General features: G+C 38.3%; 1 protein-coding gene across 6 annotated transcripts in view; it reads left to right on the top strand.

Moving 5' to 3' along the window:
• Eml5 (EMAP like 5) overlaps window positions 1-14,418 on the top strand; it is a 115,653-nt gene that overhangs the window by 43,127 nt on the left and 58,108 nt on the right. For all 6 annotated transcript variants that reach the window (XM_036205766.1, XM_036205764.1, XM_036205763.1 and 3 more), the window contains exons 11-14: window positions 8,246-8,413; window positions 8,990-9,096; window positions 9,484-9,602; window positions 10,908-11,094. In XM_036205766.1, the coding sequence (XP_036061659.1) occupies window positions 8,246-8,413; window positions 8,990-9,096; window positions 9,484-9,602; window positions 10,908-11,094 (581 nt within the window). The remainder of the gene's footprint in view (window positions 1-8,245; window positions 8,414-8,989; window positions 9,097-9,483; window positions 9,603-10,907; window positions 11,095-14,418) is intronic.

Below are 14,418 nucleotides of genomic sequence, written 5' to 3'. Positions count from 1 at the left end.
CATTTCTAGTCTTTTGTTAACACATGTAAGTTTCTCAGAGGTGTATATAGCATGAAACTGTTGGACAATAGAGTATGTAGATGTTGAACATTATAAGAAAAATGTCAGTTTGCTTTCTAAAGTAGTTAGAGCATTTTATCAACACCCTTTGACTCACGGCCTCTTCAGCACTTGGCCTTATCACACTTTCTTCTAATTTTTGCAAATGTAGGAACTGTAAGTCATATTTCATGGTTTCATTAAAATCCATACTGATGAGAGTGAGCTTCATTTTCAAATGTTTTGGGGAGAGGTTTCTGTGCTTCCTATATCAAACACAGTTCTCTTTGCTATATGGTTGCTTCTTTTATTGAGCTGTTTATATATTCCAGTGGGTTCAAATGATTTAGGATTTTTATGGATTGCAAGTATCATTTCTCAGTGTGCGACCAGTCCTTTTCTTTTTCTTTTTTCTTTTTGTTTTTCTGAGAGATGATCTCTGTAGCCCAGCCTGGCTTCAGATTACTATGTAGTTGAAGAGGCTAGACCTGAGTTCTTAATCTGCCAGTTTCCACCTCCTAAATGCAGGGATTGTAGGTCTGTGCTACCATGCTAGGCCTCTTTATTTTCTTAATCTTTTATCAACTACTTCTTCATTTCTATACTACTAAATATTTTTTATCTAATTCCTTGTGTGTGTGTGTGTGTGCTGCCTGTGTATGTGTGTGTGCGTGCTGTCTGTGTGTGTGCTGCCTGTCTATGTGTGTGTGTGTGCTGCCTGTGTGTATGTGTGTGTATGTGTTGCCTGTGTGTATGTGTGTGTGTGTGTTGCCTGTGTATATGTGTGTGTGCTGCCTGTGTGTGTTTGTGTGTGTGTGTTGCCTGTGTGTATGTGTGCACACACAGATGTGCATGTGTCATAGTGCATGTAGGAGGCAAGAGGACAACCTTGGATATTGGTCCTTACCTTTTACCTTGTTTAAGACAAGGTCTTTTTATTATTCACTGCTGTGTACACTAGGCTGTTCTGCCCATGAGTTTGCAGGGATTCTCCTGCCTCCATCATTCTTCATGCCATAGGAACACTGGCATGCACACTGCCAAGTCCAGCTTTATGTGGGGCCTGGGGATTTGAACTAAGGTCTTCAAACTTAAACAGCAAGCACCGAGCCATCTCTCCAGCCCTTATCTGTTTTCTAGTGGATAATGTTGTTTCATATATTAAGAAATTTTCCTTAGTATGAAAGGTAGGGAGAAGTTTTTTGTTTTTTGTTTTTGTTTTTGTTTTAGTATAAAACTATTTATTGACCATTGTTTACTTTTACTTCCAATAAAGTAAACAATATGCAGTTGGATAATATCCAGATACTGCAAAGTTATCCAAATAATGAAAAGATTGAGCCTACCAGTAAGGAATGAGTCAGAGTACAGAAAAAGCATGGTCAGTAATGTGTATTACCAAATTTGTTCACTTCTAGTCAGGAGATCTTCAGCTGGCAGTGTCTGTGTGATTGCATGTGTCTGTCAGACGTCTTAGCCCATGGATCAAAGCCTCTCATTCTGTAGAGGAATGGTTCACTGAAGGAACATGTACATTTAAATCTGGCTTAGCTAATTAACATAAATGAGGATCTGTTTAGTTTCTTTGCCTGAGTGGGAGATGGTAGCTACAAAATTTGCAAATCACTGTTTATGTAATAAACGTGAATTTTGATGTAGCTTTTAAATTATCCAATCCAAATTATCCAGTTACCTATAGAATCTATTTTAATTTGGAAGGCTATGACTTTGGGAAAACATTCAGTCTAACCTGATGTGATTAGAATCACATGGGTTGTCACTCATGGTTTTAGTTTTGGTGAATACTTTAAAAATACAGTAATATACGTATTTTCAATATACCAACATACAAACAAACAAAAAAACCCAGGATGGCCCTTCTGCACCCCAGTTCAAAATAAGTTCTGATTGAATAATGACTGGAAATTTTCCTTAACATTTAAAAAAAAAAAAAAAAGAAAGAAAGAAAAAAAGGAGGGGGTATTCTCCAGAACAGGGGAAGTGTACCATAGTGTGAGCTGTTCTGGTCTGTCAAGCAATGGTTCTTAACCTGTGGGTCCTGACCCCTTTGAGGTTCAAAGGATCCTTTCACAGGGTCGCCTTAGACCATCAGAAAATACAAATATTTATATTATGATTGATAACAGTAGCAAAATTATAGCTATGAAGTAGCAACGCAATAATTGTATGGTTGGCGGTCATCACAACATGAAGAACTGTATTAAAGAGTCACAGTGTTAGGAAGGTTGAGGACCACTGTGATGAAACACCTACAAAAATATGGACTGCTTTCTGAGTTTGCGTCATGTCTTTGCTCAGGATCTGTGCTAATCTCTGCATTGTCCCAGGTCTAGTGCTGCCAAAGTGAGCATGGGAGAGCTTCTTATTTGAAGATTTTGTTAGTGAGGACCAGAAGGATAGTCCTGTATATTTTATACCAAGAGTTCAAAGGTAATTAAACAATTAAAAGGAAAAAAATTCTGGCGCCATGTTGTTATTACTTACTGAAGAATTACAATCCATTAACTTCACTGTTTTAAGGAAACTAAACATTAAAACAAATTTAGAAAGAATAAAGAGAAGAAAACAAATTCTTTATCCTCATCAGGAATTAGGAAAACTTCTATGTCCATTCTAGTCTTGATAAATCTTGACTTTGAGATGTTGGTCCTAACTGACCAATACTTTTTAGCCTAAACTGTTTTATTTTATTTTTTAACATACTTTGTTTATTTTACTTATTAAAACATTTTATTTACTGTCGTGAAGTCTAAAAGAGGTTAAAATGGCAAGTTCAGACCCTGTACTATTAAGTAGTTGAACTGATGTTCAAACTGCAGCCTTTAGTTCTGATGGCTTCCAAGCTGTACTGTACTCCGTCCTCTGGGCATTGCACCATGGCGGACATGCTCATACCTCCCCTGGGCTTTGCTGCTCTACCCCCACCATTTACATTCTAGCAGCCCAGTGCAGGTGGAGACTGAGCAAGAGAAAATACAGTCTTTCTTTTTTTCTTTGCTTTCTCTCTCTCTTTCAGATATATGTCTGCTGTGCACCAGGCATTAGGGATATATAAACACTACCTCATTTTCAAAGACTTTACTGCATTTTGGAGGAGTTAACAAGGCAGTAGACCATCATATTTCAACGTATCAAGTTTGAGCACAAACGAGTAATCACAGGATTCTAAAGCAAGTGGAAGAAACCTGATGTCCTGGTGTCTCAGAGTCATTTAGTGATATCTAGGCCCACCATTTAAATGATTGATTTATCATAGGCAATAAGAAGTACTGGCAGTTACATTATTCTGTATTTTTTTAATTTTATAATTTAATTTTACATATCAGTCACGGATTCCCCTGTCCTCCCTCCTCCTGCTCCCCCGCCCCTCCCTCCCTCCAACCTACCCCCCATTCCCATCTCCTCCAGGGCAAGGACTCCCCTGAGGATTCAGATCAGCCTGGTAGATTCAGTCGAGGCAGGTCCAGTCTCCTCCTCCCTTCACCCAGGCTGAGCAAAGTGTCCCTGCATAGGCCCCAGGCTCCAAACAGCCAGCTCATGCACTAAGAACAGGTCTCAGTCCCACTGTCTGGGGGCCTCCCAAACAGATCAAGCTAATCAACTGTCTCACTTATCCAGAGGGCCTGATGCAGTTGGGGGCTCCTCAGCTATTAGTTCATAGTTCATGTGTTTCCACTAGTTTGGCTATTTGTCCCTGTGCTTTTTTCAATCATGGTCTCAACAATTCTCGATCATACATACAATTCCTCCTCTTTCTCACCAATTGGACTCCCAGAGCTCTTTTCTTGTTTATTTCTGGCACTATGGTTTAAACTCAGGGCTTTGCACAGACTAAGCATGAGGTTTGCCTCTGAACTATACAACCAACTCCTATATAATAATTACCACAGTCCTTTTGACTGGAAATAATTGGTTTCAGAGCTAGGGAGATGACTTGGCAGTTAAGAAAATTTGTTTTTCTTGCAGGGAACCCAGGTTCAATTCTTAGCATCCACATGGTAGCCCACAATTATCCATAACTTAGTTCCTTGCGAATTCAATACCCTCTTCTGACCTCTGTGGGCACCAAGGCATGCATGTGACGGACAGGCATACATGCTAGAGAAACCACTCATATACATAAATAGATCTAAAAATTTAAATTTGATTTTCTCTTGGACTATATTTTACAACTTTCTCATTGAACTTCCTTTAAAAAAAAAACTAGGGGATTGGCCTTTGAAAAGTCTGAAGGAAAGATTTAGAAGGGACTTACAGGACTAATTGTACCTTTCTGGACAATACTACTTGGAGTAGTCACTTACAGATGTTCAAATGACCTTTAATTTGCCCCAATACAATTAAAATCAAATCAATATATCGTAAAGCTTGGGGTTGCCTTTGTTGGGATTTCTGGCTTTACCTGTAACACTTTCTTGGCCAGCAATACATAAAGGCCTCATTAAAAGAATTAGTTTGTGCCCAGTCTTATTGTATCTTGTTAAGCCATGTTCAGTGGATATCCCTGGAATGCCTGCCTGCTGTGTGTGTGTGTGTGTGTGTGTGTGTGTGTGTGTGAGAGAGAGAGAGAGAGAGAGAGAGAGAGAGAGAGAGAGAGAGAGAGAGAGAGAAAGAGAGAGAGAGAGAAACAGAGGAGTTGATCTGGGGGAGAGGGGATCTGGGGGAGAGGGACTAGGAGGAAGAGTGGAGGGAAGGAAAATTGTGGTCAGAAAAAAAAAGAATTAGAGGCCAATGTTGTCTTCACTGGCATGTAATATATCCCAGACAAAAGGTATAAGGCCAAATCTTTCTGTGAAGAAATTATAAATCTGGCATGTTACATTTCAGGTCTTACTGTTACATATAACATTATTTTTAGGAAAATTTTTTTTTTTTTTTTTTTTTGGTTTTTTGAGACAGGGTTTCTCTGTGTGACTTTGTGCCTTTCCTGGAACTCGCTTTGGAGACCAGGCTGGCCTTGAACTCACAGAGATCCGCCTGCCTCTGCCTCCTGAGTGCTGAGATTAAAGGCATGCGCCACCACCGCCCGGCGGAAAAATAATTTTAAAAAGTATTTTTAATGTTTGTGGATGTGGCTCAGTGGTGAAGTATTTAGCTAGCATGCACAAGGCCTTGGATTTGATCCCTAACACTGAAAAAAATTTTTTCTTAGAATAACAGTGTTACTCTTAAGGAGAAATACTATGTAATCTTAGATGAATTTTCATCACTATTTTATGCCTTGATGACGACGATGGCTGCCTGTCAGATATGGTGATAGTATATGCATATAGCCCCAACACTCAGGAGATTGAGGCAGGAAAATCATAAATTCAAGGCCAGCTTAGGCTACATAGTGAGAGCTTGTCTTAAAATAACGAGATAAAACAAAACAAAACAACAAAAAAAAAACAAGTTATCTCTAAATTCATGACCATGATGAAAACTTTTCTCTTGATTTTCATTTATGGAATTTTTGACATCCCAACATACAGATCCTATAAAAAATTTTAAAATAAAATCAATATGAAGCTAAGCATTATTATATCTAGTGTATTTTAACAAAGATATGTATATGTTGTCACATCATAACATCAGGATATAGACTATATAATAAACATAGAATTTCAGAAATAGTTGCTACCACAAATTTAAGAAAATAACAATTCCTTTAAAATAGGAGACATTGTGTGTAAATCTTTTTTTTGGGGGGGGGGACAGGGTTTCTCTGTGTAGCTTTGCAACTTTCCTGGAACTCGCTTTGGAGACCAGGCTGGCCTCGAACTCACAGAGATCCACCTTCCTCTGCCTCCCAAGTGCTGGAATTAAAGGCGTGTGCCACCACTGCCTGGCTTGTGTGTAAATTTAACCAAATGATATAATTTAACATTTTTAACAATAGAACGTGCTGTGTACTCTGATACAGTAGTTGGGCTGGGAAGATGGCTCATAAGGCAGAGGGTTGTTGTGCACAGACCTGATTGAGTTCAATCTCTGCATCCCTCAAGATGGCAGGAGAGTTGTCACCTCCTTAGGTGCTCTGTGGTGTGTGCTTGTGTGTGTGCACATACTTACAAGCACAAATCCAATAAATACAAAATTTTAAATGATGAGATAAATATTGCGTAAGACAAAACCACCTCTTTCATCATGAAGAAACAATAGACAAATTCAAACTGAAGGGTATTCAACAAAATATCTGGAGTTAAAATTAGATATAAAAAAATACTGGGACAACTGGGTATATTTGATCTCGATTGTATCAATTTGTATATTACATTGACTGCCTTTTTTATGTTGCACCAACCTTACATTCCTGGAACAAGGTTTTGCTGTCTAATACTTTTTAATATGTTGCTGGATTCTTTTGTTTATATTTTCTTGGAGTCTTAAGCTTTTAGAGGACTTTCTGGCTGGTTGGGTTGGGGGTACTGTGGATGGGGTAAATAGACTACTTGTATGAATTTCACTTTAAAAAAAGACCTCAGGTTGAAACAATCTATTTTAATATTAAAAACTGATTTCCAAGCTTTTATCAGAATGAGCTTTTCTCATTATGCCTTACAGGTTTTGTTCTTACACTTACTTTGTTTTGTTTGTAGATAATAGATTTTTATTAGACAGAATATGTTGTTTTGTTCATATGTTTTGCTTTATATTTATTTCATGCTTAGGGGGATCAAAGCCAGGGACTGACACACGTTAGGCAAACATTGTACCACTGAACTGTATACCCAGCCCCTTTTAAAACAATGTGTTTTGAGATAATGTCTCACAAAGTTGCTCAGGCAGGCCTTGAACTTGTGCTTTTCCAAGCTTAGCCTCCCTAGTAGCCAGATGTTGACCAGCACATCTACCACCTCATGGTTTGTTTTTCTAGATTCTTCATTTTTTTTATTTAATTAAAATATATTTACATAATTTCCCTTCCATTTTCTCCCATGCCTCCCCTTTCAAATTCTTTGCCTTTTAAATTATATATATACACACACAACTACACACGTATCTGCAAATAAATATGTAAATGCAAAAGCACTGTTCAGTGTTGCTTGTTTGTATGGGTTTTTTGGGATTGGATAAAATTTAGGGTGCTCATCTCTAAGGAAGACTAATTCTCCCTCCCTCAGTAGTTTATAATTGCCTATAACTCTTCTTCTAGGGGTGGGACCACCTTTGATTCCCCCATTTACTTTGGCATGTCAGCTGGTGTTGTCATTGTTCAGGTCTTGTTTCAGTAGCCCTGTTGTTGAGATTTCGTGTGTGCAGCTTCCCTGTCTTATCTAGAAGTCTCAGTCTTGCAGAGGTCCTCCAGGGTTCTTACAGTTTTTCTACAACAGCCCCCAAGTCTTAGGTGAAGGATTGTGTTGTAGATGTATCAGTTGGGACTGGGCTCCCCACCATCAAGTCCTCTGCATTTTGACCAGCTGTGATGTTCTGTAATAATCTTTGCTGAAAAAAGAAGCTTCTTTGATGAGGATTGGAAGCTACAGTTACTTACCTGTGGGTATAAGGCTAAGGAATTAGACTTTGATTAGGAATTATGCTAGTTTAGGGAGGTGGCAGTAGCAGGTTCTCTGAACCTGTATGACCTGAACTCTGAGCTCTGGGACACACCTTACCACTAATTTGACCTCAGAAGCCACAGGTTGTTGGCCAGGTTTTCAGGACCAGACATGATTACTCTCCCGCTGAGCAGGCCGTAAGTCCCACTATAAAGCTGTTGGTTACAGCCAAGGTGTGTGTCACTCTTGCACCGTTAGGGATATCTTACTGGGATGACCATTTGTATAGTTCACAGGTGTCACAGCCAGTAGGACTGTTGAGCTTGCCTCCCTTGGCAGCGTGGGTAGCACCCCCTGCTACTGTGGAAGCTAGTCATCAGGGAGTTGGCTTTTGGGTCAGATCCAGCTCTGTTCCTCCAAGTCCTGTGTCCCAAAGTGCATCGTGTCTTCAGCAGTAGGAATTTAGACTGTGCAGTTTTTGTGGTTCCTACCAAAACATACTGTAAAATCAGTAAAAGAAATATTTGCACCCCTCAGTTCATTCATTTCTTCACTTAGCTAATCATTTGAAATCATTTTCCCATCTGGTCATACTTAAAATAATGGTGTGATGTTGTAATAGTTTGGATAGAGTAGTTGTTGTTTAAGGTGGTATTTTTTTGTGTTTTGGCATCTATCAATTTAAAGATATATTTTTGTTATAGGGGCCAAGTTTAGAAAATATATTGGCCATTCAGCTCACGTAACTAATGTCAGATGGTCACATGATTATCAGTGGGTTATTTCTATTGGTGGAGCTGATCACTCTGTGTTTCAGTGGAAATTTATACCTGAAAGAAAATTAAAAGATGCTCTTCATATAGCACCCCAAGGTAAGCTTAAACAGCTTTTGCATTAATAGTTCCATAGTAATGGTTTTACCATTAAAGCTTATTAATAGCAGAAATTTCCTGCTAAAATAAGGTTATATCTTTAAAGTCAGGTATGCCTTGTGAAGTATTTGGGTTGAGATTTAATTTGTTAAATAAGTGAAGTAATAGTTTTGCTAGCAAAGCCAACAAATAATCTTTCATCTCAGAGATATGGGTTCTTGGGTTTTATATATACTTTTTAAAAATGTCAATTCATCTGTTGTGTGTAGCATTTTTAATGCTGATTATAGGATATATATATATATATGTATGTATATAAAATTTGGTGTAGCCATCATTGTGGAGTCAGTGGAGGAATGTAAAGGAGCTATTGAGTTTGCAGTGAGCAGCCAGGAAGATAATCTGTAGTACAGTTTACTGACATCCATGTGACTTGAATAGATAATTTCATTTCATTGTTTTATGGCTTGTTTCCTTGTCAAGCTGATAGAGTCACCTCTTAGTTATTGATTTTACATTGTTGTTTGGAAAATAAATCTTTAAGCAAATGGTGTTTTGTTTTTTAAAAACTTACAGAAAGTCTGGCTGAGTCCAACAGCGACGAATCAGATTCGGATCTATCTGATGTTCCGGAACTAGATTCTGAGATTGAGCAGGAGACACAGCTTACTTACCACCGGCAGGTAATGCCCTGTTAGCCTGTGATGCTGTCCCCCAAAAGTCCAGGCTCTCTTCTTGACTTCTGCAGCTTTTATCTATTGTGAATATTTATGGCTTTAATTTCTCCAGTAATGGATGGTTCTTTCAGCTTTCCCCCTTTGAACATCCTAGCACACTTGCATAAAATGTTCTTTTGTATTAAATGCTTGATGTGCTAAGTAAGTCTGTATTCTGTTTGCCTGTAGAATTTTGTCACTGTAGAACACCACAGTGTATAAAAGTATAAAAGTACTTGGAATACTAAATTTTACAAAGTGTTCTCTTACCAGCATCTGAAAGTTATATTGAGTATATGAGTGTATTTGTTAATACCTACCCTAATTGCATTTCTATTTACATACATTTTTAAGGTTTACAAAGAAGATCTACCTCAGCTTAAAGAACAATGCAAAGAAAAACAGAAAAGTGCTACTTCTAAACGAAGAGAGCGTGCTCCAGGAAATAGTATTCGATTACACTTCATTCATGGGTATAAAATACTATTTTTCATTTGTGTGTTTGAATTTGAGTTTGCACTTAAAAGCTTGGCAAGTCACCCTGCCTCGCTTTGCCTCTCTTTCCCTATCTTCAAATTGGTGCCTGACTAAAAATGTTGCAATGAGGAATAAGTAAGCAATGCCAGTGATGATGGACAACATTGAGCCACTATGAAAGTCTTGGTTAAATTTCTAAAAGACTATCTTTTGAAAGTTTAATACTACATTCATAGAACTGGACATGATACCTTTAAAAATGTAAGAGGTAATTATCTCTCCTCCAATATGACTAAATTGGAATTTTCTGAATTCCTTTTTGCCTGCGTATTTAGGATTTAATGTTTAGCTAATTGTTCTTAGTTTCTGGCATCCCTTAGAGCGCATACTGTACAGGTCTCACATTTCAGCTCCATAGGAACAATCTCCTCCCCTCAGTAAGCATGAATTTCTCACCAGACTGGTAATACTTTCTAAGAATTTGAAAAGAATTTATTTATGAAAAGTATTTCCAGGCATAGAGAGATGGCTCAGTGGTTAGGAAGGTTTGCTACTCTTCCATGGACCTGAATTCTGTTCCCAGTACCTATGGCCCTCAAGGGCACCTGCACACATGTGACAGATACACACATATACACGTAAATAAAATAAATCCTTACAATAAGTATTTCCCTTCCAGTGTTCAAATAGGTAATATTTTTGTTTGGCTGTGTTGTGTAAAGTTGACTTCTTTGAAGCACAAATTAAGATTGTTATTGATGGGATAGTATTAACCATTTTAATTAACCTATTTAAATATAATATTGTAATTTATTGCTTAAAGTTACTGTTGGAACTTTTATTACCTTGTCATGGCTCAACAATGTGCATAACAAAGTACTGCTTGAAACCTTCCTCCCACTTCTCCCCCTGCCCCCACCCCAGGTGTCATTTCCTTTCCCTATAAATAATAATTACTTTTAGAAATATTTGAATACAAGTATGTATTCATTCCTTACCCTATTGTGTATGAAAGGAAGTGGTTTTACTTTGTAGAATACAAATTTAATAGTGTTTTTGAAAATACTAGAATACAGAAATTTCTGTACCTGATTTCTTTTATTAATACCTTAGCCTAGATTTATCTGTTTGTAACCAGAGAGGCTCATATAGATTCTAAGAAACTGGCATTTTCCTTTAACTATTCAGTTTCCTTAAGACCGGAAATTAAATGATCTGGATGATACCTAATTCTCTGAATGTCATATATTGATCAGATCAGAGATTAAAATGCATTGTGTATGATTTATTTTCTGCATTAGTTACAGAGGTTATGACTGTCGAAGTAATCTTTTCTACACTCAAATTGGTGAAATTGTATACCATGTGGCAGCAGTGGGTGTCATATATAACAGACAACAGAACACACAGCGTTTTTACCTGGGTCATGATGACGATATTCTGTGTCTGGCTATTCATCCTTTGAAGGACTATGTGGCCACAGGCCAGGTAAGTCCCCTTAAAACTGGAGGATTAGGCAAAAGTCATGTTATAAAACTATCAGAAGTAACAAAACTTATAGAGGCCAGGTAAAACTTAAAAATCACTAATAATGTTTAGATGAATAACTTAATGAGGCATTGGCTGATTTAGTGCTATTTTGTTATACCTATATATTAAAAAGTCTCAAAATTAAGTATAATTGATTTCTATTTTTTTTAGGAGTTGCTTTTTTATATAAAATGATAATGTGTATATATTTATATGTATATATATCTTTATAGTTAATTACATAGTTCTAGAGCAATAATTGAGAATCGTAGATTGTTCATAAGTGAGCATCATAAATCAAGTGAGTTAGTCTCATGTCTATTGCTATGGCAAAGTTCTTTACTTCAGACATTTCATTCAGAGGACAGATTTATCTTGCTCCTCAGCTTCAGGAGTTTCAGTAGTTTTGTGACTTTGTTGCCTTTGGGCCCAAGGGAAGTGGCACATCACAGCAGGGGACACATGGTGGGGAACTGCTCTGCTCTGCTGGCTGTGAAGTAGACAAATAGGAATGTGCCATAATCTAAGTGTCCCCTTTGAGGTGATACTCCAAATGACTGAGCTTCCTCCCACTAGGCTCTATGTCTTAAAGGTTCTGTCACTCCTGATAGCAGCCATGGCTAGAGATCAAATCTCACATATATATTTGAGGGCCCTTCAGATCCGAATTATAGCACCAAGTTCAAGATGAATGGGATGGGAAGAGTGGCAGTGGATGGGTGGGTAAGAAGGTGTATTTGAAGTTTCTTCCACGAATAAGAAGAGATAGGGCAACAAAGAAAGGAAGGAATAATTAAAACACAAATATAATAAGTAAAAAAGGTGAAAAAAAAAAAGGAAGGAAGGAAGAGCATCAGGAATCCAAAGAGCTAAAAGCTCAACTAAAGAACACAGAGAACACAAGAAAGATAAACACAAGCGTGCAAGTTCCAGAAAGAGTAAACCTGACTAGAAGGGTAAACAAATGACAATTATAAAGCAAACATTATTGAATTGGTACTCCAGAAAGCTTCTAAGGTGAAGAAAGAAGAACTGGGGGCCTCCCAAACAGTTCAAGCTAATCAACTGTCTCACTTATCCAGAGGGCCTGATGCAGTTGGGGGCTCCTTAGCTATTAGTTCATAGTTCATGTGTTTCCACTAGTTTGGCTATTTGCCCCTGTGCTTTTTTCAACCATGGTCTCAACAATTCTTGCTCATATAATCCCTCCTCTTTCTCACCTATTGGACTCCTGGAGCTTCACCTGGCAGTGAATCTCTCCATCTGCTTCCATCAGTCATTGGATGAGAGTTCTACCACAACAGTTAGGGTGTTTGGCCATTCAATCACCAGAGTAGGTCAGTTTGGGCTTTCTCTCAACCATTGCCAGTAGTCTATTTTGGAGGTATCTTTGTGGATTTCTGGAGACCTCTCTAGAACTTTGCTTCTTCCTTTTTCCATGGGGTCTTCATTTATCATGGTCTCTTTTAGCTTTTGTAGAGCAAAGGACACAGTCAACAAGACAAAGCGACAGCCAGTGAGCTCTTGAAATCTGCTATCTCTGCTCCTTAGTACTAAGGTTACAGCCACAGACAACAGTACTAGCTTTGTACAAAGATACTAGGGGTTCAAATTATATCTGTAGATTCTCATGTTCACAGAGCTAGTGTCCTTACTCACTGGAACATCTCCCCAATCCTTTGAATCTAGATTTTTTACATTCATTTGTGGTGTGTGTGTGTGTGTGTGTGTGTGTGTGTGTGTGTGTGTGTGTGTGTACACCTGCACATGCATGTATAATTTGTACATGTACACATGGAGGTCAGACAACTCACAGGAATTGGTTATTTCCTTCTACCATGTGATGTCCAGGGATTGAACTCAGGCTTAGTGGTAGCACTGAACAATCTCACAGGTCCCCATAGTCTAGACTTGAAAAGAAGGCATGCAAATCAAAGGGTTACCTTCTGGGAAGAACAAGGGAATCAGGGGAAGGGGAGCAAGAGCCAGGAATAGGAGGGTGAGTGTGCTCAAAAGTGTATTACATTCATGTGAAAACTCATGACCCCATTATTTTAGATAATATGCACCAATAAAAACGGTATATGGTAGAAAAACAATGCCATAGTGCTATTTTTCATTTTGGTTTCATATACATGCTTAGTGCTTTAATCTTTTCTGAATTTTTGATTATACCAGTATTCTAATCTAGAATATTCTTACTTGCTTCTCTTCATCTAAGATACGCACTTTCTGAAGTCATAGCTCTATTTTGTGTTATCTGTTTTATGAAGTCTTTTCCTGAAAGTTGTTTTATTCTCATTAAGTGTGGGAGCTCACAGAGGTTTCCTAGTGAGACCTGAGCTTGCTTTACCTAGCAGGGCTGCTTAAGGGGATGGATTGGTGGTTACCAGGTGTTTGGAAGGGTCTGCCCTTGGCTATGATATAGGGAGGTCTTTTGCTCTACCCCTTGGCATTTCTATACATAGCCCTTTAGAAGAGACAGAAGGGGCTGGTGAGTTTTAACCCAGGCCCTCCTGAGGCCATCCTGTGTTTCTATCTGTCTCTCTTCTCTATATTTCTATCTAAATATTTCTTCTCACTGTTCAAGAGTACCCTGGGTGAAAAATGGGAGCAGGTCTCCCACAGATGGTGCCCTAAACAGGGACCAGGTACTTGGTGAAAGTGGAAAAATCCCCACATGGAGCAGTTGGGCATGCCTGGTTTTGTAGTATAATGAAGGTGAGGGATTTTATTCTCAGGGGTGATAGTGAGACAGCAGAATGCCGAAGTTGGAAATTGAGACTGCAGCATAGATATACTTCTCTATCTAGGTTTCTTTCTTTCTCTCTCTCTTAACTTCTATCTATAAAAATTAAGGAAGGTAGAATATAGGAATGTAGTGTGAGAAAAAAATTTTGAATAAGCGTAGAATTTCCACCGGACAGTGGTGGCAGACGCCTTTAATCCCAGCATTCAGGAGGCAGAGCCAGGCAGATCTCTGTGGGTTTAAGGCCAGCCTGGTCTACAGAGCAAGATCCAGGACAGGCACCAAAACTACACGGAGAAACTCTGTCTTGAAAAAACAAACAAACAAACAAACAAAAAGGTAGAATTTCCTTAGTGTTATAATGAGGCATGAAAATAGAAAGCAAATCTTTGAAGAGTCACTTGTAGAAAAAATTTAGGATAAGATAAGCAACAAGACAGCAGAACTATGTCCTTGACTTCCAACTATGGGACTGTGAGAGCAAAAGCTTGGGGAAAAGGCAAAGAAAAATCTATCAAAGATGTGAAAAAATG

The sequence above is a fragment of the Onychomys torridus genome, chromosome 14 (genome assembly GCF_903995425.1).
Source record: "Onychomys torridus chromosome 14, mOncTor1.1, whole genome shotgun sequence".
NCBI lineage: Eukaryota > Metazoa > Chordata > Mammalia > Rodentia > Cricetidae > Onychomys > Onychomys torridus.
The sequence above is the reverse complement of the archived record's forward strand: the minus strand, read 5'-3'. Positions and strand labels throughout refer to the sequence as shown.